At 48.2% G+C, this 23138-nt stretch overlaps 1 protein-coding gene across 1 annotated transcript in view; it reads right to left on the minus strand.

Annotated features, from left to right (window-relative positions):
• Positions 1-21021, minus strand: part of LOC146865748 (zinc finger BED domain-containing protein 5-like) — a 45322-nt gene extending 24301 nt beyond the window's left edge. Inside the window, exon 1 of the mRNA XM_085640192.1 lies at positions 20152-21021. Within this exon, the coding sequence (XP_085496318.1) occupies positions 20152-21021 (870 nt within the window). The remainder of the gene's footprint in view (positions 1-20151) is intronic.
• Between the last annotated feature and the right edge of the window lie 2117 nt (positions 21022-23138).

A 23138-nucleotide genomic window follows, 5' to 3' on the forward strand; every position in this document is an offset into this window, starting at 1 on the left:
TTTTTGCGGTGGAAAGGGCCCATAGGGTGCCAGGCGGACGGCCCAAGGCGGGTGCCCCGCCGCGGCCGATTGTCGCCCGGCTCTTTCATTTCCGAGATCGGGACGCTATCCTGCAAGCCTCGAGGGTGACGGGCCCGGTCCCCTTCCAGAATGCGTCGGTGAATTTTTACCCGGACTTTACCCAGCAGGTGCAGAGACAGCGACAGAGCTTCCTGGGGGTGAAGCGAAGGCTTCGGGAGCGGGACCTAAAGTATGCCATGCTTTTCCCCGCCAGACTACGGGTGGTGCATGAAGATCGGACATTCTTTTTTGACTCTCCTGTTATGGCCGATGAATGGCTGGACGCTTTGCCCCGGCGACGGACCGGGGACGACACAGCTGAGCATGGAGACAGTGGCCGGGATGGACAGGGCTGATAACTCAAAGCCGGCCTGTCTTGATTTGACCATATTTGTAGATTTGAATAGAGTGCAGTAACTGTGGAGGGTTGCGGGAGGACGAGGGGTGCTCTTTTCCTCCCTTGGGGTACTTTTTGTAGATTTTTGTTTTTGTAGGGCGACAGGCACACTGCAAGTTGGGGGGGCTTTTTAAGCTGCAGCAGGGGTGCAGGGTGGGGGGAGTTATGGGGAGTTTGAGTTTGTTGTTGGGGGGTTTATTTCTGCAAGGCATGATGATTATCCTCAGGGCTGTTCCATGGTGGCGCCTCGGGTGTGGGGTGGGCCTCTTTCCGTTTGAGGATGGGGGGTAGAGGCCTAAGTGTTATAAGCTGGAATGTTAATGGTTTGAGGGATCGCATTAAGAGGGGGATTGTTTTGCAATTTCTGAAACGCTCAATGCCAGACGTTGTACTGCTGCAGGAGACGCACCTCATAGGCAATACGTGCTATGCCCTGAATAGGAAGGGGTATAAATTCATTGCACACTCGGGATTCTCTTCTGGGTCCAGGGGGGTGGGCATCCTCGTTAGAGCATCGCTGCCTTTTGAGGTGGACTCCATCATTGTTGACGATAGGGGGAGGTTTGCGGCGGTGGCGGGGCGGTGGGAAGGAAGGACTTTGGTTTTGGTTTCGGTTTATGTCCCGCCGGCCCTGCAGGCCGCCACATTTGCTGAATTGGGCAGGGCTTTGCTGACTCTCCCGGGGGGCATGCTGGTAGTGGGAGGGGATTTCAACGCTGTGGGTTCCGGACTGCTGGATAGATACCCGCCCAGGGACACAGGGGGGGCTCAGAAATGGCTTCCAGACCTCCTAGACACGTTTGGCCTGATAGACTGCTGGAGGCTCCGGCACCCCACACAGAGTCAATACACGTTTCACTCCGGGGCGCATGGTAGCCTCTCCAGGATTGACTACCTGCTCACTTTGGCCGCACATGCCTCGTTGATATCCGAGGCGAGGCACATGGCACGTGGTATCTCTGATCACTCGCCAGTGTGGATCCGGCTGGATCTCGGTCGGGAGGGAGGAGGGAGGGTGGCCCCCATTAACCCTTGGTATTTCCGAGACCCCAAGATGCGCAGCGCCCTGGTAAAGAAGGTAGATAATTACTTTAAGGACAATCTGGGATCCGTGGACTCGGCGATCTCGCTGTGGGAAGCTTTTAAGACCGTGCTTCGGGGGGAGGCCCTCTCCCTGGTGGTGACTGCCAAGAATCGGAGGGATTGCGCAGTGCGGCAAGTAGAGGAGGAGATTGCGGCCCTTGAAGGGGATATGGAGGAGGAGGTCACAGAGTCCTCATTGCATGAGCTTTGCTTGAAGCAGGCGGAGTATAGGGACCTGGTGACGGACGCCGCCAAGACCCTCAGCAGGGAACAACAGGGCCGTCTGTATGATGTTGGAGATAAGGCAGGGAAACTCCTGGCGTGGCTGGACAGGAAGGAACGGGTCAATAGAGTGGTGCCAGAGTTGATTGGAGAAGGGGGAGAGGTGATTGTGGAACCTGAAGGGATTGTGGAGTGTTTCGCGGAGTATTTTCATAGGGTTTATTCCTCTGTGTCGGACAGGCCGCCCGAGGACTCGTCTGATCTCCTTCGTGATATCGAGTTGCCCTGCCTTTCTGACATAGATAGGGACGATTTGGATGGTGACATCACGGTTGACGAGGTGGCGGGGGCGATTCGCGCGTTGAATTCGGGTAAGGCCTCTGGACCGAACGGACTGCCGATCGATCTGTACAAACTGTTCCCGGATAGGGTCGCCCCTCACCTGCGCGCCATGTTCTTGGAGGCGCGGGGAGATGGGATCCTTCCGTTGGATCAGCGGCTGGCGTCGATCGTGGTCATACACAAAGAGGGTAAGCCCCGAGATAGATGCGCCTCCTATCGGCCCATTTCACTCCTCAACGCTGAGCCGAAAATTCTGGCCAAACTCCTGGCAACCCGTCTGATTAGAGTACTTGGCGATCTGGTCCACCCGGATCAATCTGGCTTTATCCCGCACCGAAACACAGCACTGAACCTTAGGCGTCTTCATGGCGTCATTGCCAGGGCGGGCACGCTGCGTGAACCGGCTGTTGTGGCATCTCTCGATGCCACAATGGCCTTTGACACGGTGGAGTGGGCATATTTATGGGCCGTGCTGGCCAAGTTTGGTTTCGGTCGCGGGTTTGTGAGTTGGGTCCGGTTGCTGTACGAGGGGCCACTAGCGAATGTTGTGGTGAATGGTCGGGCATCTGCTCCGTTTCAGCTTGGAAGGGGTACTCGGCAGGGCTGCCCCCTGTCGCCTCTGTTGTTCGCCCTCGCCCTTGAACCGTTGGCTGCGTGGATACGTTGGCACCCGGATATACGGGGCCTTCGGTGGTCGCCTGATCACGAGGACCGTATTTCACTTTATGCCGATGATATCCTGCTGTATCTTGCCTCACCTAAGAAGTCACTTATAGTGGTCTGTGACGTACTCGCATCGTTCGGTAGGAACTCGGGGCTTGTGATTAATTGGGGCAAATCGTACTTGTACGTTCTTAGTGGCGAGGTCCCACCGATCCCTAGAACATGTTCGATACAGGTTGCCCAGCAAGGTTTTGTGTATTTGGGGATTTTTATATCCATGGATCCTGCTGTGCGCTATGAGAGGAACCTGCTCCCCCCCTTGGCACGCTTGAGGCGAGATGTTGAGGGTTGGCGGAGGCTGCCGCTCTCCCTTGTTGGGCGTGCGGCCCTGTTCAAAATGATGTCTCTTCCCCGCTTCCTCTACGCCCTCCAGAACACCTTGGACTGGGTACCGGCTAAATACTTTCGGGAGGTCGAAAGCCTCCAAAGGACGTTGCTGTGGGATGGGCGGCCGCGAATAGCTATTTCAAAGTTGACGCTCCCATGGTACGATGGGGGCATTGCGCTCCCAGACATCCGACGGTACTACTGGGCCACGCAGTTGAGCGCGATCAACCATGGGTTTTACGGCCCTGCCCTCAGCCCTGGGTATGCCATGGATAGGTGGCTGCTGCGCGGCGGCAACTACTACAGGGCGTTATATTCGCGGTCCCTAGACTCGTCCCTCACGGGGCCCACAGGCGTGGCGGTGCGCGTATGGAAGATGGCGACCGACTCGCTGGGCTGGAAGGACAGGCTAACCCTCGCTACCCCATTGTTTGAATCGGAACGGCTGGGAAGACTCTGGCATACGAAGGGCTTTGATAAGTGGGATCTGATAGGGATATCCAAGGTGGGGGATGTGCTGCATAAGGGGAGGGTGAAGTCTTTCGAGGAGTTGCAGACTGAGTTTGAGCTAGGGCCTTCAGAGTATTTTCGGTATATCCAGCTGCGTCACGCCCTCCGATCAGTCCTAGTGGAGGGTGAGAAGGTGCCGGAGTCCTCTCCCCTTGAGGACCGAGTCCTTGATGGTCATATGCCCGAGAGCACGATTTCGCTCATATATAAGAAGTTGATAAACGTCCGGGCAGACTTGCTATTGGGGCTGAGAGAACAGTGGACCAGGGATGGCCTCGAGTTGGATAATGAGGACTGGCAGTCAGCGGTTTCTTCGCCTAAGGAGGTTGCGATCCCGTCACGTCTGAGGCTGGTGCAGCTCAAAATACTGCACCGGGTGTATGTTACGGGGCCACGGCTGGTCCACATGGGATTCTCGGAGGATGGCCTGTGCAGAAGGGGATGTGGTATGGTGGGTACTTTCCTGCACATCATTTGGGAATGTGGGGTCATTGTGGAGTTCTGGAGGAGAGTCCAGGCAGTTATGGGGGAGGTGACGGGCATTGTGGTACAGCCGGAGGCGCGGTGTTGCCTCCTGAACGTTTGGGGGCCCACTGATCTCGATGAGGCACAGACCCAATGGGTGACTCTGGGTAACATGGTGGCTAAGAGGGATATCGCGCGATTATGGGGCTCCTCGGGTCCCCCTACACTGACCGCGTGGAAGGAGAACATGGATTGGAGCATGTTTAGGGAGAAGACGGTCTACTGCTCTAGAGGTCGCCCCCGGAAGTGGCACGCCATCTGGGGGCGGTGGAACCAATATAGGGGGGGAATATGTCTTGCCCCGGATCTGGAACCTCCCGAGGAACAGCTTTCCCCCTGACCTACCTTCCAGCACAGTTTGGTTTAGGTACCCGTTCTGAGCCTCTGCTGTTCCCCTTCTTCCTCCGCACACAGTCTTATAATTAGTAGATGAGTGGGGTCCTGCCTCCCCTGGGGGCTTTCGCCATGGGATTTCAATGTTCTGCCTTGCTGGGGTTTGTTGTGTGTTTTTTCTGTGTTTATTTAAAATTGGACCTTTGCATTACTCTTCGTACTGTATCCGGGACGCATTACTGTATCTAACTTGCAATGCTGCCGAACCTTCGGGCTGTCGGCTGAATAGCTGTGTCCTGAATTTCGAAATAAAGGTTTTCAAAAAAAAAAAAAAAAAAAAAGAAATGTGCAGAAATAAACAAAAGAAGAGCAGAAAGAAGAAACAGAGGTACAGAAAGGTGCAAGTGGGGTGCAGAAAGAGGGAAGAGGGGTACAGAAAGAAGCACAAGTGGTGCAGAAAGAAGCAAAGAAGTGCAGAAAAAAGCAAGAGATGTGCAGAAAGAAACAAACGAAGTGCAGAAGGAAGGAACAGATGTGCAGAAAGAGGCAACAGGGGTAAGGAACGAGGGAAGGGGTGGAGAAAGAGGCAAGGGGGTACAGAAAGAAGCAAGAGAGCTGCAGAAAAAAACAAAAGAAGTGCCGAAAGAAGGAAAAGAGGTGCAGAAAGAGGCAACAAGGGTGCAGAAAGAAACAAAAGAAGTGCAAAAGAAGCAAGAGAGGTTCAGAAAGAGGCAAAAGGAGTGCAGAGAGAGGGAAGAGGGGTGCAGAAAGAGGCACGAGGGTTGTAGAAAGAAGCAAGAGAGGTACAGAAAGAAGCAAGAGAAGTGCATAAAGAAGTAATAGAGATGCATAAAGGGGGAAGTGGGTTGGAGAAAGAGGCGAGAGGGATACAGAAAGAAACAAGAGAGCTGCAGAAAGAAACAAAAGAAGTGCAGAAAGAAGGAACAGAGGTGCAGAAAGAGGCAAGAGGGGTGCAGAAAAAGGCATAAGGGGTGCAGAAAGAAGTGAGAGGTGCAGGAAGAAACAAAAGAAGTGCAGAAAGAAAGAACAGATGTCCAGAAAGAAGCAAGAGAAGTGCAGAAAGAAGCAACAGAGATGCACAAAGGGGGAACAGGGGTGGAGAAAGTGGCAAGAGGGGTGCAGAAAGAAGCAAACGATGTGCAGAAAGAAACAAAAGAAGAGCAGAAGGAAGGAACAGAGGTGCAGAAAGGGGCAACAGGGGTGAAGGAAAAGGGAAGAGGGACAGAGAAAGGGGCAAGGGGGTGCAGAAAGAAGGAAGAGAGCTGCAGAAAGAAACAACATAAGTGCAGAAAGAAGGACCAGAGGTGCAGAAAGAGGCAAGAGGGGTACAGAAAGAAGCAATAGGTACAGAAAGAAACTAAAGAAGAGCAGAAAGAAGGAAGAGAGGTGCAGAAAGAGGCAAGAGGGGAGAGGGTGTGAAAGAGGCACGAGGGGTGCAGAAAAAAGCAAGAGGTGTGCGTAAAGACGCAAGAGAAGTGCAGAAAGAAGCAACAGAGGTGCAGAAAGAGGCAAGAGAAGTTCATAGAGACATTCGCAGCTGTTGAAGATATATGAAGAGGCAATTGAAGGTGCTGCCCTTCCAGTTGCACTTACCGAAGCTACCCTGATATTTCTCCCAAAGCCGGATAGAGATCCCACCCATACTGGTACATATCGCCCTTTAGCGCTGTTCAATAGGGATTATAAAATATGAGCGGGAGTTCTAGCAGGTAGATTGGCCCCGATTACCCAGCGATTGGGTCACCATGACCAAAATGGTTTTGTTCCAGAGCGTAACACATCCCTTAATATCCGCAGACTTTTTCGGTTGATGAGGGGTGTCATAGAGGCCTGGCAAGCATCAGGATGCTTGGTGCTGGATTTAGAGAAGGCCTTCAACACTGAAGAATGCCAGTTTATGTTTGCAGTGCAAAGCCGCTTCGGGTTCGGTCCGAACTTTCTTAATCTAGTTTAACTGCTATACGATTCGCCCACTGTGAGAGTCAGGCTGGGAAACCTGTTCTCGAAACCCATTCTGATTGGAAGGGGAACTCGACAGGGATGTCCACTCTCCCCATGAATATTCTCACTAGCTATAGAACCGTTGGCAATGTCCCTGTGCCCCTCTGCGACTCAATGGGGTATACCACTGGGGATGGAATTCCATGCCATGTCATTATATCAAGACGACATCCTACTTTTTAAACAAGACATACAGCAGACACCCGGTAATACAAAAAACTTTTATATCATTTGCTAAAGTATCAGGATTAAGGGTGAGCTGAGGAACGTCCTGTTTGTTTCCTTTTACTTCTTATGCATGTACATCCCAATTGATGGTGGATGGCACACTGGTGACTTGGCAACTAGCCATGTTTAGATATATCACACTGATAAAGACCTACTGGATGGGAATTTAACCATAACCATCGCAACATTGAGGCCCCAAATAGAATTTTGGAAGACACTGCACCTCTCTGTTGCAGGCAGAGTGGCGATCATTAAAATGGTGATGCTGCCTCGCCTGCTGTACTATTTCGCGAACCTCCCACTGTACCTACCGGGGTTATTTTTTAGGCCACTGGAAAAGATGATGAAAAAACTCATTTGGAACAACTCGAGAAGCAGAGTGGCACTCGCCAAACTGTACCTACCCCAGGTGCAAGGTGGCTTAGCCTTGCCCAATATGGAGCATTATTATTATCTGGCATCCCAGATACAGTGGATTGCAAAATGGATGGAGGAACTACATCTTGAAGACACAATGGAGGGAGGGACCCCATACACGCTGGACAAACTCCTTTTCGTCTTCCATCTGTGTGCCAGGCCAAGGGCGCCTCTTGTACTTCTGGTTCAGGTAGCTCAGAATGTTTTCACTTGTTCCTGTACTTTACCAGGCGTGTCACAACTTATGCACCAGTGATACCGATTTTAGGAATGCCAAGAGGGGGAGACAGAACTACTGCGGCGTCCCTTGATGCTTGGCGTGATGCCATGCACACACTTTAGGAGACTTATTTGCATAGGGTGAACTGAGGCCGTTCCTATCTTTCACTGAGAAAGAAGGTGCCCCCTGGGCAATTTCTTAATCACACCTCCCGGATTGTTAATTTGAAGCATCAATTGGGTGATATCACACAGGATCCCCCAACACATCTCTTACTGCTATATTTTTATGTACTGGGTACGGGACGTCATCTAATAAAATGGTTCACTGACTCCATCCACTCACCTGCTGGCACTGACTTAACCCCCCTACGCAATAAGAGGGAGATAGACTTGACTAAACCCTACACACAGAAATAATGGGAAGGGTTGTTAGATAGCCCTAGGCAGATCCCCAGAAATGCTAAGTTTAGGCTTATTCAATTTTATAAAATCCACAGAGCTTATTTGACCCCAGATAAAATTAACAGATATTTCACAAGAACAGATGCATGCTGTCCGCGCTGTAACCTGGTAGACTCTGATCTACTACATATGTTGTGGTCGTGTCCCAGGCTGCTGGGTTATTGGCATGGTGTAATTAACTTACTGACCGTCAGCACAGACAGACCGCTGCCGATCATGTGGGAGGCCTGCATAACAGGTATATTTTCTAGGCAGATGGACCAAAGGGCGACCTCTACATTCCTCGATCTGAGCCTGGTGGTGGCCAAAAGATTTATCACACGCCGCTGGAAATCAGCTGACCCCCCTCCCCTTGACCAATGGACTAACTCTGTTAAATTGGGCCAAAGCTGAAGCGGTTTCCTTGCTGAGGGAGGACACGCTGGGGCTGCGTAAATATCCCATCTCGGCGGCCTGGGGTGCGATCTTGACGGCATTATAGGTGTTATCAGCCTCAGATGTCCCACCGGATGCTCCTGGTATAGATTGATTTGGATTAATAATAGCTGTGGAATGACTTGTTGTTATCATGTATAATACTATGCTTACTACTTACACTCAGTGGATTGGTGTATCACAATTCATTATTGTAATGATGCAGATGAGACGTAATTTCCTCCTAACCTCCCCTCTTCCTATTTTGGTTATTTTCCCCTGTTACTAGTATATATTTATTTAATAGTTACAGTCTTGGATTTGTATCCCCCAGTAGAAGCCAAACGAAATTGTCGGAAGGGGACATTAGATCATTGCCTAGGAGGATCTATTCTTTATCCGTACCGTGTGGGCACACTGGTTGAATGTAATAATCCAGTGAGTAGCTCTGATAATAGTTGTTTAATGCGGAGTTTAAATGGAAGCTGAACTGATATACGATTACCGTTGACATAAATAATGTTAATGTACCCATTGACCTCGTACACTGTACAATCTGTGATTTTACTTTAACTGATTCTACTGTTAACAGTATATCTGTACTGTAACATGTATAACTGAAAAATGACAATAAACAGTTTTAAAAAAAAGAGAAGTGCAGAAAGAAGCAACAGAGGTGCAGAAAGAGGGATGAGGGTTGGAGAAAGAGGCAAGAGAAGTACAGAAAGAAGCAACAGATGCAAAAAGAGGGAACGGGGTGGAGAAAGTGGCAAGCGGGGTGCAGAAAGAAGCAAGAGACGTGCAGAAATAAGCAAAAGAAGAGCAGAAAGAAGGAACAGAGATGCAGAACAAGGCAAGAGGGATGCGGGAAGAGAGGTACAGAAAGAAGCACAGAGGTAAAGAAAAAAGCAAGAGTAGTGCAGAAAAAAGCAACAGAGGTGCAGAAAGAGGCAAGAGGGGTGCAAAAAGAGGGAAGAGGGGTATAGAAAGATGCACGAGGGGTGCAGAAAGAAGCAAGAGAGCTGCAGGAAGAAACAAAAGAAGTGCAGAAAGAAGGAACGGAGGTGCAGAAAGAGGCAAGAGGGTTTCAGAAAAGGCAAAAGGGGCGCAGAAAAAATCAAGAGGTGCAGAAAGAAACAAAAGAAGAGCAGAAAGAAGGAACAGAGGTGCAGAAAGAGGCACAAGGGTTGCAGAAAGAAGGAACAGTAGGGCAGAAAGAAGCAAGAGAGGTGCAAAAAGTTACAAAAGAAGAGCAGAAAGAAGGAACAGAGTTGCAGAAAGAAGCAAAAGGTGCAAAAAGAAACAATAGAAGTGCAGAAAGAAGGAACAGAGGTACAAAAAGAAGCAAGAGGGGTGCAGAAAGAAACAAAAGAAGTTCAGAAAGAAGCAACAGAGGTGTAAAAAGAAGCAAGACAAGTGTATAAAGAAGTGACAGAGATGCAGAAAGAGGGAAGTGGGTTAGAGATAAAAGGAAGAGGGGTTCGGAAAGAGGCACACGAGTTGCAGAAAGAAGGGACAGAGGTGCATAAAGGGGGAACAGGAGTGGAGAAGGTGGCAAGAGGGGTGCAGAAAGAAGCTAGAGAGGTGCAGAAAGAAACAAAAGAAGAGCAGAAAGAAGGAACAGAGGTGGAGAAAGAGGCAAGAGGGGTGCAGAAAGAGGGACGAGAGGTGCAGAAAGAAGCAAGAGAGGTGGAGAAAGAAGCAAACAGGTGCAGAAAAAAGCAAGAGTAGTGTAGAAAGAAGCAAGAGGGGTGCAAAAAGAAGGGTGCAGAAAGAGGCACAAGGGGTGCAGAAAGAAGCAAAAGGGCTGCAGAACAAAACAAAAGAAGAGTAGAAAGAAGGAACGGAGGCACAGAAAGAGGCAAGAGGGGTGCAGAAAGAGGAAAGAGGGGTAAAGAAAGAAGCACGAGTAGTGCAGAAAGAAGCAACAGAAGTGCAGAATGAAGCAGCAAGAGGGTTGCAAAATGAGGGAAGAGGGGTCCAGAAAGCAGCACAAGGGGTGCACAAAGAAGCAAAAGAGCTGCAGAAAGATACAGAAGAACTGCAGAAAGAAGGAATAGAGGTGCAGAAGAAAGGAGCAGAGGTGCTGAAAGAGGCAATGGGGTAAAGAAAGAGGGAAGAGAGGTGGAGAAAGAGGCAAGTGGGTGCAGAAAGAAACAAGAGAGCTGCAGAAAGAAACAAAAGAAGTGCAGAAAGAAAGAACAGAGGTGCAAAAAGAGGCAACAGGGTGCAGAAAGAGGCAAAAGGGGTGCAGAAAGAAGGAAGAAGTGCAGGAAGTGCAGAAAGAAGGAACAGAGGTGCAGAAAGAGGCAAGAGGGGTGCTGCAAGAAACAAAAGAAGTCCTGAAAGAAGCAAGAGAAGTGCATAAAGAAGCAACAAAAAAGCAGAAAGGGGCAAGTGGGGTGGAGAAAGAGACAAGAGGGGTGCAGAAAGAAACACAAGAAGGACAGAAAGAAAGAGCAGAGGTGCAGAAAGAGGGAAGAAGGGTGTGAAAGAGGCATGAGGGGTCCAGAAAGAAGCAAGAGGGGTGCAATGAGAAGCAAGAGAGTTGCAGAAAGAAACAAAAAAGAGCAGAAAGAAGGGACAGAGGTGCAGAAAGAGGCAAGAGGGGTGCAGAAAGAGGCACAAGGTTTGCAGAAAGAAGGGACAGTGGTGCAGAAAGAAGCAAGAGAAGTGCAGAAAGAAGCAACAGAGGTGCAGAATGAGGGATGAGGGATGGAGAAAGGCAAGAGAAGTGCAGAAAAAAGCAACAGAAGTGCAGAAAGAGGGATGAGGGGTGGAGAAAATGCAACAGAAGTGCAGAAAGAAGCAACAGAGATGCAAAAAGGGAGAACAGGGGTAGAGAAAGTGGCAAGAGGAGTGCAGAAAGAAGCAAGAGAGTTACAAAAAGAAACAAAAGAAGAGGAGAAAGAAGGAACAGAGGTGCAGAAAGAGGCAAGAGAGTTGCAGAAAGAGGTACGAGTGGTGCAGAAAGAAGATAAAGGTGCAGAAAGAGGCAAGAAGGGTGCCAAAAGATGGAAGAGGCATGTGAAAGAGGCATGAGGGATGCATAAAGAAGCGAGAGGGATGCAGAAAGAAGCAGGAGAGTTGCAGAAAGAAACAAAAGAAGAGCAGAAAGAAGGAACAGAGGTGCAGAAAGAGGCAAGAGGGGTGCAGAAAGAGGGAAGAGGGGTGCAGAAAGAAGCACAAGTAGTGCAGAAAGAAGCAAACAGGTGCAGAAAAAAGCAAGAGTAGTGCATAAAGAAGCAACAAGGTGCAGAAAGAAGCAAGCGGGGAGCAAGAAGAGGGGTGCAGAAAGAGGCACTGGGGTGCAGAAAGAAGCAAGAGAGCTGCACAAAGAAATGAAAGAAGAGCAGAAAGAAGGAACAGAGGTGTAGAAAGAGGCAGGAGGGGTGCAGAAAGAGGGAAGGGGGTAAAGAAAGAAGAACGAGCGGTGCAGAAAGAAGCAAAGAGGTGCAGAAAAAAGCAACAGAGGTGCAGAAATAAGGAGCAAGAGGGGTGCAAAAAGAGGGAAGAGGGGTACAGAAAGAGGCACAAGGGGTGCAGAAGGAAGCAAAAGAGCTACAGAAAGGAACAAAAGCAGTGCAGGAAGAAGGAATAGAGAAGCAGAACAAAGGAGCAGATGTGCAGAAAGAGGCAACAGGGGTAAAGAAAGAGAGAAGGGGTGGAGAAAGAGGCAATGGGTGCAGAAAGAAGCAAGAGAGCTACAGAAAGACACAAAAGAAGTGTAGAAAGAAGGAACAGAGGTGCTGAAAGAGGCAACAGGGGTGCAAAAAGAGGCAAAAGGGGTGCAGAAAGAAGCAAGAAGTGCAGAAAGAAACACAAGAAGTACAGAAAGAGGCAAGAGGGTTGCATAAAGGGGGGAGGGGGTACAGAGAGAGGCACAAGCGGTGCAGAAAGAACCAAGAGAGGTGCAGAAAGAAGCAAGATAAGTGCATAAAGAAGCAACAAAGATGCAGAAAGGGGGAAGTGGGGTGGAGAGAGAGGCAAGAGGGATACAGAAAGAAACAGGAGAGGTGCAGAAAAAAAACAAAAGAAGTGCAGAAAGAAGGAACAGATGTGCAGAAAGAGGCAAGAGGGGTGCAGAAAGAGGCACACGGGTTGCAGAAAGAAGCAAGAGGGGTGCAATAAGAAGTAAGAGAGTTGCAGAAAGAAACAAAAGAAGTGCAGAACGAACGAACAGAGATGCAGAAGAGGGGTGCAGAAAGAGCCTCAAGGGTTGCAGAAAGAAGAGACAGTGGTGCAGAAAGAAGCAAGAGAAGTGCAGAAAGAAGCAACTGGGATGCAAAATGGGGAACAGGGGTGGAGAAAGTGGCAAGAGGGGTGCAAAAAGAAACAAAAGAAGAGCAGAAAGAAGGAACAGAGGTGCAGAAAGAGGCAAGAAGGGTGCAGAAAGAGGGATTAGGGATAAAAAAAGAAGCACAAGCGGTACAGAAAAAAAGCAAGAGTAGTGTAGAAAGAAGCAGCAGAGGTGCAGAAATAAGGAGCAAGAGGGTGCAGAAAGAGGGAAGAGGTGTACAGAAAGAGACACGAGGGGTGCAGAAGGAAGCAAGAGAGCTGCAGAAAGAAACAAAAGAAGTGCAGAAAGAAGGAATAGAGAAGCAGAACGAAGGAGCAGAGGTGCAGAAAGAGGCAACAGGGGTAAAGAAAGAGGGAAGGGGTGGAGAAAGAGTCAAGGAGTACAGAAAGAAGCAAGAGAACTACAGAAAGACACAAAAGAAGTGCAGAAAGAGACAACAGGGGTGCAGAAAGAGGCAAAAGGGGTGCAGAAAGACGCAAGAAGTGCAAAAAGAGGCAAGAGGGTTGCAGAAAGAGGAAAGAGGGGTGCAGAAAGAGGCACAAGCGGTGCAGAAAGAACCAAGAGAGGTGCAGAAAGAAGCAAGAGAAGTGCATAAAGAAGAAATAAAGATGCAGAATGGGGGAAGTGGGGTAGAGAAAGTGGCAAGAGGGATACAGAAATAAACAGGAGAGGTGCAGAAAGAAACAAAAGAAGTTCAGAAAGAAGGAACAGAGGTGCAGAAAGAGGCAGGAGGGGTGCAGAAAGAGCCACAAGGGTTGCAGAAAGAAGAGACAGTGGTGCAGAAAGAAGCAACAGAGGTGCAGAAATAAGGAGCAAGAGTGGTGCAAAAAGAGTAAAGAGGGGTACAGAAAGAGGCACAAGGGGTGCAGAAGGAAGCAAGAGAGCTGCCGAAAGGAACAAAAGCAGAGCAGGAAGAAGGAATAGAGAAGCAGAACAAAGGAGCAGATGTGCAGAAAGAGTCAACAGGGGTAAAGAAAGAGGGAAGGGGTGGAGAAAGAGGCAAGGGGGTGCAGAAAGAAGCAAGAGAGCTACAGAAAGACACAAAAGAAGTATAGAAAGAAGGAACAGAGGTGCTGAAAGAGGCAACAGGGGTGCAAAAAGAGGCAAAAGGGGTGCAGAAAGAAGCAAGAAGTGCAGAAAGAAACACAAGAAGTGCAGAAAGAGGCAAGAGGGTTGCAAAAAGAGGGAAGGGGTGCAGAGAGAGGCACAAGTGAAGCAAGAGAAGTGCATAAAGAAGAAATAAAGATGCAGAATGGGGGAAGTGGGGTGGAGAAAGTGGCAAGAGGGATACAGAAAGAAACAGGAGAGGTGCAGAAAGAAACAAAAGAAGTGCAGAAAGAAGGAACAGAGGTGCAGAAAGAGGCAAGAGGGGTGCAGAAAGAGCCACAAGGGTTTCAGAAAGAAGAGACAGTGGTGCAGAAAGAAGCAAGAGAAGTGCAGAAAGAAGCAACAGAGGTGAGGAAAGAGGGAAGAGGGGTGCACACAGAGGTACGAGGGGTGCAGGAAGAAGCAAGAAAGGTGCAGAAAGTACCAAAAGAAGTGCATAAAGTAGCAACAGAGATGCAAAAAGGGGGAACGGGGTGGGGAAGGTAGCAAGAGGGATACAAAAAGAAACAAGAGATGTGCAGAAAGAAACAAAAGAAGTGCAGAAAGAGGGAACAGAGGTGCCGAAAGAGGCAAGAAGGGTGCAGAAACATGTACTGCGCTACACAAACAGAGCATTATAGTGATCTCCTTCCACCCGCCTAAGAACCTTTGGGGTCTATATCAAACCTATCTATCTTCCAAGAAAGAAGGGACTAGAACAGTGGAGGGCGTGAATATGTAATTTCTATGAGATTACCACATTGGATGCATAAGCAAAGAGGGGGCGCTACAAGACATGGTGGGTCACTAATTTAGGACTGGGGGATGCGCTTGCTTAAAGAGTTAAAGGCGGCGCTCAAAGGTTAGATCTGAGCTTGGACTTGTATTGCTTTTGGACTGCTTCACAAGACAACTGGCTAAGAATTGTATGGTATTGTCATAAGTTGTATAATACGAAGTGTACCTAATGCTCTGTTGTTTGAGAAGATGTATATTATGAGCATTGCTGCAGGAAAGATGTGTCTTTGCTTTTTGTTATTAATAAAACGTTTATAAATTTAAAACTCAACACATAAGCTACCGAGGCTCCTTTCTGCTAAGGTCTACAGCGGTGGATGCCTGACTTTGCTGCGAGATTCCGGGACAGGCCGCCAAGCTCCAGGACTTCGTAGGTGTGGTCTAAATCGGTCACATAATTAGATGAAAGTAATTGTTTTAACAAAGTCGGGCTTGTAGAGAGGCAAATGGTGCTTGTTTGGACATGCCACACTCAGAAGAAACATGCTAAGTCACGCCCATAGGAGGGAAGGAGCGCGCTGTTGGAGGCTGCTCCGGACACCCTACCTGAAAGTACTGGCTGGTAGCGTGGGTGGGTAGGGCGGATGCACCGGAGAAAGGACGGGCCACAACACTAGAGAGGGGAAAGCACAAGTCTGCTCGTCAACTTTCATCAGGTAACCGTGGTTCTCGCTTAGTGATTTCCACGCTCTCACGTGTTTTTTTTTTTAACGGCGAATTGAAGTACCCCCTCAAAATTCCGGGTATTTTCTGTGCAACCGCTAGTTTCGTTTCCAGTTAATTAAAGCACCTAAAAGCCGCAGGGGCGGGGCAGTGCGGCGCTGTACACATCGATGTGGCTTTTCTGTTGAATATATGCGTGACGGCCCCTGTATGTGTCAGTATCGTCTGCTCGCCTAGTGTCGAGTTCTCAGCCATCGAATCACTTTCTTTACCGCACTAGTGTGCACAACACGCTGATTTACACTTCAAACAAACAGCTTTTTTTTTTTTTTAACGAAATCCTTTACTTAGTGGTACCTGGAGTTGCCGTTTCTCTTTGACTACAATGGCCAGAATGCAGTGTTGGGGGTGGAGGGGGTGGGGGGGCTGGATTAAGGGAGTTGCACATACTGGACGCTTGTGCACCGTTTCAGAGTTTGTGGTTTCTTTAAAATACTTTTTTTAAAACTATTTTGTGTCGACTGATAATCCGTAGCTTTAGTGTTCACTAGAACAAGACAGCCAATGGGAGACAGCTTGGAAAGGAGCTCTCGTCAAATAAGGGTAAATTAATGTAGAAAAGAAGGTGAACCTCCAGCCGCTGGCTGTGAGTTTGCTCCACGTGGATAAAATGACAGCTGTACATTCTGTACTGCACAAGATTACACCGCGTCTTCAGCGAAATGAAGACCCGGGATCACAACGTCGGTATTCAAACGCAATTTCTTCACCGTTCCAGTGCCTGCACCCCCACCTGTGGTGTGTGTTTTTGCGGGGAGAGGCAAGGGGCGAGTGTGGGTGGTGGTGGTAGGAAATCGCCTCAGACTGTTCGTTCATAAGAGTTCTTCCGCTTCCAAGCATCAAACGCAGCAACACATCTGCTGCATTCCGAAACAAACTAGATCTCAATTTTACCTACGAGCGATGCCCTAAATGGAGAAACATAAACTGTTAATATTTAAACATAAAGGTAACCTTTAAAAATGTGAATGTAAAGCTGGATACTTATTTTGTGCTGTTAAAATATTAGCTATTTCCCCTGATCTGTTAACCAGTAGTTTAGTATTAATAGATTTTGATCGTGCATGAACAATTAATTTGATATTTCCTGTAATTATTGTATTTTTTTTCTGTATGCGAAAGGCGTTCTTGTACTGACAGCAATAAAAACTCAATCCTCGTTCCCTTCCCAGCTTGGTGCTACTCTGCCCGTTCTGCAGCTTCACGGCGGGTCCGAGGGTGGTCTTTATGGCCTATATAGTTATTTTGTGTGCTCTCCTCACAGTTCGTGGAGCGAGAACGTATTCTTTGCCTCCTGCCACCGCCCATCTGAGGCAGACAAGTTTCTATTCTTGAAGCACCTCCAGTGCTCTGATCCAAAACATTCTTTTTTAAATAATGAATTTCACTCTTCTTTGTGAAATCTCTTCTTCTGAATAATTCTGTAACGTGCTAGGTGTTTCTGTGCTCTTTTACTATACAGTACATCTGTGGCAAAATCAAGTGTTTTTTTTCCATTCCAAAATTGCACCCCTTCCCCCCCCCCCCCCCCCCCCCCCCACGGCGTAGAGTCCAGATCTGCCATGGGAAAGCTAAAGTCTGAAGGTGTGTAGAACCTTCTCCCCACGGTCACTTACCTGAAAGTCTGTGCCAACAAGCACGAACCAAATTCCCCCTCTTTACTGAAATTACTTGGGCTTCTTCTTTGTAGTCACTTTGATTGTTCCGTATTTTATTTTTGTTGTTAAAGCTCTTGCACTTGTTTCACATGTGCTGCTGTTGACCTGAGAGGCATTGATTTGTATTCTGGTTTCACCAATTCTCTCCCCTTTCAATCACAATTCACTACTTTTTCGTTGACCTCTGGCTGGCATTCAGCTCCCTGACTTCCATTCACTCACTCACTCTCACTCTGATTCAGGCCGCCTCGAGTTTGAACTGGTTCATGGTGAGTGATGCCGCATTGTAGTGGTACAGAGTTTTTTTTAAAGCTGGCTCAGTTTTTGGAGGTGTTCTCACAGTGGCTTATACTGCAGGAGACACTGGGGCACAGCAGACCATAATGAGTCTTACGAGCAGGCGAAGGTAGCAGAAAGGCAGGACATACAGAGAAAGAAGTTCTAGAATAGTGACCCTGCCAGTAAGCAGGACTTCTGCCATTACCAACCCCCCAGCTCCCAGGTGTTTTTAGGTCTCGGCTAGATTTAATGTTTTTAGGTATGGGGCTTGAACCCGCCCCTCTTCTCCATTGGCTGGCTTCCTAAACGAAGGCCAGCCATTGGAGGAGAGGGGCGCCTGTCCATTTAAGCCCCGTCTTTTTCGGATTCGGGTGCGTGTTTTTTACTTTCTTTCTCTCCTCTGGAATGTAAACATTCCAGCCAATGGCAAGAGGAGAGAAAGAAAAACACGCCCCTGAATCCGAGAATGCCGCTGCGTTTCTCCGAGGCATTTCTGCTTGACCTCGGAGAAAGGCGGTGTTGTTCATGGCGTCATGAACATCACCCTAACTCAAAACATAAGCTACCAAGGCTCCTTCCTGCTAAGGTCTACAGCGGTGGATGCCTGACTTTGCTGCGAGATTCCGGGACAGGCCACCAAGCTCCAGAGCTTCATGTTCACTTTTCTTTAGTGCTCGGCGCTTGATGATGTTTGCCTTAGTCATTGTTAGCCACTTGGAGGTGCGCAGATAAGACCAGGCGTGTGCTTCCTCGCCGGCCGGCCAAGTCACTGGTGCAGCTTCCCTTTTATGCAGAATAACACCACGACCGTTAAAACGTGCATTTGGGCTCAAAATGCATGCTTGCGTGTTGCACGGACTGCACTGCTCACCTCTAAGTCACCCCATACAGAGTCCTGGTTGCACATGTCCCACGCCATCCAGTCCCCGAATGACGGCTGCACGGCGTTCAAACTCCAGTGCACGGATCCACCAGGCGCCTGGCACACACTCATGCAGGAAAGAGGCCCCTCACTGAGGCCGAGCGGCGATCTCCTGCTCCTGTTCTTTTACTGCAGCATGTCTCTGCTCATACCCCCGTAACATCACGCCTCCACTGCTGCTTTTTCTGTCTCTCCCTCCCCAGCTGCCCCCTGCACACACTCCTCCCCTCGCTCCACCACTCCAGCCCTCCATAACCCCCTCCCTGGCTGGCCGCCTCCTTGCTCCAGTTGCTTGCCCGGGCTCCTGTGTGTGTGTATTTCATAGTGTGTCTGAGTTTGTGTGTGTGTATTTCCTAGTTTGTCTGAGTTTGTGTGAGTGTATTTCTTAGTGTGTGCGGTTGTGTGCGTTAGTTACACGTGCAAGTAGCATGGCCTATGAGACGTTCAGGACACTGTAGGCAGCTGCCTTGTGGCGACCACTCGTGGCCACAAAGTGCCCCAGATGGCAAGAAATGACCTGAAGTGTCCTTGCGTAGGGCCCCGAGCACCCTTGGGCCCCATCTCCTCTGGCACCTTTCTTCAGACGAGTGGCAGATGCGCGTGCTCAGAGCGCGTGGACGGGGGTCGGGGGAGCGTGCACGTACGTGCGAGCCTGCATCCTGCGAGAGCTCACTACACTAACACGTCTGTCGGTGTGACCTGAAGGCCAGCATTTCAGCCTTCCGAGGGCGATGAAATGAGTCCCTGTGAGTTGGTTAGCAGCGCCTCCATACTGTTTGCACCACGTCCAGCAGTGTACGAGCCCGCCTAGCCGCTTGAAGTCAGCACAGTAGGCGCTATGTTAAATAGGGCAGCGTTTTTCAACCTTTTTTGGGCAAAGGCACACTTGTTTCATGAAAAAAATCACGAGGCACACCACCATTAGAAAATGTTAAAAAATTTAACTCTGTGCCTATATTGACTATATATAAAGTAATTTTCTTGAATAGGAATCAAATAAACACAAAGAAAGTATTTTATAATTACTTTATTATGAAATGGTAAGTAAACAGAAATATGAAAAATTATAAAACACTGGTCTTATTGATCAGTGCGCAACCTGGGCCTGTTTGGCAGAACACAAAGCTGATATTCTGGCTGGAATCGAAGAAAGACACACACGTAGCTCTTCGTCAACAGCTCTCAGTCTCTCTCTGTATTTAGTTTTTATAGCAATCATGCTTGAAAAGCTCATCTCACACAGATATGTAGTGGAAAATGGGAGCAATGTCAAAATAGCTTTGTTTGCCAGAAGGGGGAACTCCTTGGCAGTATCCAACCAAAAACTATCCAAAGGTAGATCAGCAAATCTTAGCTTGAAACCACGATTTTGCCTCAGTTCAGTTAGTTCCTCCTGCTCCTGTAAAGTCATGTCCTTTCCACCAACTGATGCTGAGCTAAAAGGGTCCCTAACCCAGTCAAGGCATTCAGTGGAGACTGAAGAGAAATAAAATGACAACCTCTCCTCGAGAGTTTTTAAATGTTTAACTATTATCTCACACAGTGCAGCAGTGTGAACACCTTGCCATTGCTTGGTGAGTGTGAACATTTCAAGATTGCCACTTTCCACGTGTTGATGCCAGAGTTGCACCTTTGAACGGAATCCATTTATTTTATCTGTACTTGTAAGCAGGTTTTCATTTCGGCCTTGCATTCGTGTGTTCAGTTCATTCAGATGATGAAATATATCTGCCAGGTATGCCAGCCTTGCACACCACTCATCACTTGCAAGCAGCTTTGCGTAATCTGGCCTCTCATTTGTCAGAAACACTTTAAGTTCCTCCCGCAGCTCATACACACGAACCAAGACCTTGCCACGCGACAACCACCGGACCTCCGTATGAAACAGCAAGGTTTTATGCTTCGCTCCCATCTCCTCACACAAAGCTGCAAATATGCAACTTTTTAGGGGTCGTGACTTTACAAAGTTTACCATGCGCACAACATCATCCAACACATGAACTAGGTCTGCTGGTAAAGTCTTGGCTACGAGGGCCTCACGGTGTAAAAAACAATGCGTAACAATCACATCTGGATTTCTTTCCTTCACTCTGCTTACAAAGCCTTTGGTGCGCCCGACCATGGCTGCAGCTCCATCGGTGCAGACACTTGTGCAGTTTTCCCACTTAAGTCCTCCTTGTTCAAGGTATGCTGATGTGACACGAAAAATTTCTTCTCCTGTTGTTTTTTCTGGCAATGCCTTGCAAAAAAAGAAGTTTTCTCTAATTGCATCACCATCAACAAAACGCACATTGGCCAAGAGTTGAGCATGTCCACTGATATCAGTAGACTCGTCAAGTTGCAATGCAAATTTCTCACTGATACGGATCTTTTCCAAAACCACACTTTCGATGTCTGCAGACATGTCATTAATACGTCTGGAAATTGTGTTGTCTGAGAGAGGGACTTTGGCTATTTCCTTAGCTGCTTCAGGTCCGAGCATCTCCTCTACAATAGCTTTGCAGGCGGGAAGTATTAATGTCTCTGCCACAGTGTGCGACTTTTTTGACTTGGCTATAAGTTCAGCAACTTGATAGCTAGCTTTAAGAGCTCTTTCATTTACCTTTGTGGTTTTTCTCATGAAAGTTGCCTGTTTCTCCGTGTTTTCACGCAGGCGAACAAAATAGTCCGCATTCTTGTTTTGAAGCGAAGGGTGTTTCGTTTGGAGATGGCGTTTAAGTTTGCTTGGGACCATAGCACTGTTAGCTAGCTTTTCACCACACACCACGCACAGTGGAGTTGGTTTGTTTGCATCTCCGGTGACAGTAAATCCAAATGAAATATAGCTTTCGCTATATTGCCTTGTGCCAGAGAATTTGCTTGAGCTAACCATCTTTGCTTTCTTTTGATCCCCACTCATACTTGGGCTCTCATCTGGCTCCAAATTTTGTTCAGAGTCCAGTTGTTTCCTTTTCAAAAACGTGTCCATCACTGCAGTATCTCACTGTCACTCAGTACTAGGCATACACAAGGACGCTGCACCTGCAAGTTACCTATAAAAGAAATTTAAGATTTGTATCTATAAGGAGCAAATTGTGACTGGATGGTTTCTCAGAGAGAGCCCTTGATGCCAAGTACAAAGCTAACCCAGAGAGTAAAGTATTCATAAAAGCTGTAATAATGTGTTATCACTGTCTTAAATAAAGCAAAAAGGGAGCTAGGATAATCGGCTTAAGCACAGCTAAAAGGGACAAAAGAACATGAAAGTGAACGAAATTACAAGCCATGGGACCTTTCTCAGTACTTTTATTTCCCCCTCGTTGGAAGGCAACATTTCCAAATCATGTGAATGTGAACAAATGAAGGAGCAGCTGTAGAGTCGAGCCTGCATGTGGATTATTATGTAAAATGTCTTAATGTTTTAATAAACACACTCCGAATTCAATAATTTTCAGCGCTGTAGGTAGGAGATCGCCCGGGGCCAAGTGTCGCCTACAATGGAACAGTAGGGCCGATATCCTTCCCTTGATTAAAAGAATGTAAGAAATGGATAGAGCATCAGATAAGAGAACTGGCACCGAGGTGCAGAGTGCGCGCACACAATGCATTCACTTTCACACGTGCTCTTCTGCTGCAGCCTGAGTCAGGAACGAGGAATGTGCAGAGTTGTGTTTTGGGAGACTGCCTCGGGTTTTGTGGCGCAGGTGCAGAGATCTGAATATCCACAGAAGTCAGCCTGGTGTTATTGAGCTGTTCAATGTAGCGTTGCAAGAGAGAAACAAAGAACCCCTGGTATAAAGTCTGTGAGTCTTATGGAATGACTCACAATCAGTTTATATAACTTTATATAACTTCGACACCTCGTCAGGGGTCTAAGCGCTATATAAATGCATTTAAACATTTCTAAACAGTGCAAACAACGGGTGTGTGTGCTAGAGAGGTTGCGTGCCATTATTAAAGTTGTACTTCTGCCTTGGTGTCAATTTGTGATCTGTGGGCCTTCCTCTTATTATATCTTCCTGTGCCATTCACTTCAGTGCTAGGGTTACCACCGCCCTCATTAAAAAGTACAAACCATATGTTTACATTTTGCTATGCTGGAAGGGCCAAGAAGAATATTCAACTGTGGAAAATCCTCAGTATACTTTTGTAATGTGGCAATAATCCCTCGGTTTGCTTGAACAATCAGAGATGATTTATATTCATACAGCTGTCAAATACCGCTAAGTGTTTTTCTCATCAATTGAAATGGAAAAATATACATGACTTCACCGCTTTTCCCAATATTGTTACTGGCACGAACATGAAAGTATTGGCCAAACCAGCAAAATACCAGCGGAGAGCTCAAATACCACCCGTTTAATGTCAGGTGACCACCATGACAAGTCTGAGAGGTTGAGAACTAGATATGTTACGACGTTACGTCACCGTCTTAAGTTTCAAAGGCAGCACAACTAGCTAATTCTGGGCACAAACTCCCTCCACCACAATCCGTGCTGGCATGCCAAGTTTACACGAACTTACGTCAAGAGTAAATGCGGGTTTCTATGCTGCAACTAGACTAGAGACGAAGCGGCACAGTGCTCACACCCAACAACCAGATGCCAGCAGCGGGGGCCAGCTCATATCTCCCTTCATACACGAGGCTGCCTAGGTCTAGAGGTGAAAGGCATGAAACCCAAATACAATGAGGGTGCAAATGAGTGAGACTCACCTCACGCTGCACCTGCGGCCTGGTCTGGATCCGGATGCGGTCTCTCTGAGTCTGCAGTGCCGACTCCCGCCGAGTCCTGGTCTCCGTCCGTCTCCTCCTGCTCTGGTCCTCCTGGGAGTCCTGGTGACTCGAGTCGCGACGTCTTCTTCTCTCCGCCTTCTCTCCGCTGCTGCGCACACTGCGCTCGGGCGGGAAGGAAGTCGGGAGATACTGCTCTGTGATAGGTCCAGGCTGGAGTCTGGACCAATCACAGCCCGGACAGGAGCGCCAATCAAAAACCCCACCCCCCCCCATACCCAGGATACAGTCCGGCGCCGCCTGGCCTAGTGGGGGAAAATTTGACATTTTAAAAAAAAAAATCTTTCGATTGCTTCATTTTTCCCACGTTTTCC

The sequence above is a fragment of the Triturus cristatus genome, chromosome 2_1 (assembly GCF_964204655.1).
Source record: "Triturus cristatus chromosome 2_1, aTriCri1.1, whole genome shotgun sequence".
In the NCBI taxonomy this organism is placed as follows: domain Eukaryota; kingdom Metazoa; phylum Chordata; class Amphibia; order Caudata; family Salamandridae; genus Triturus; species Triturus cristatus.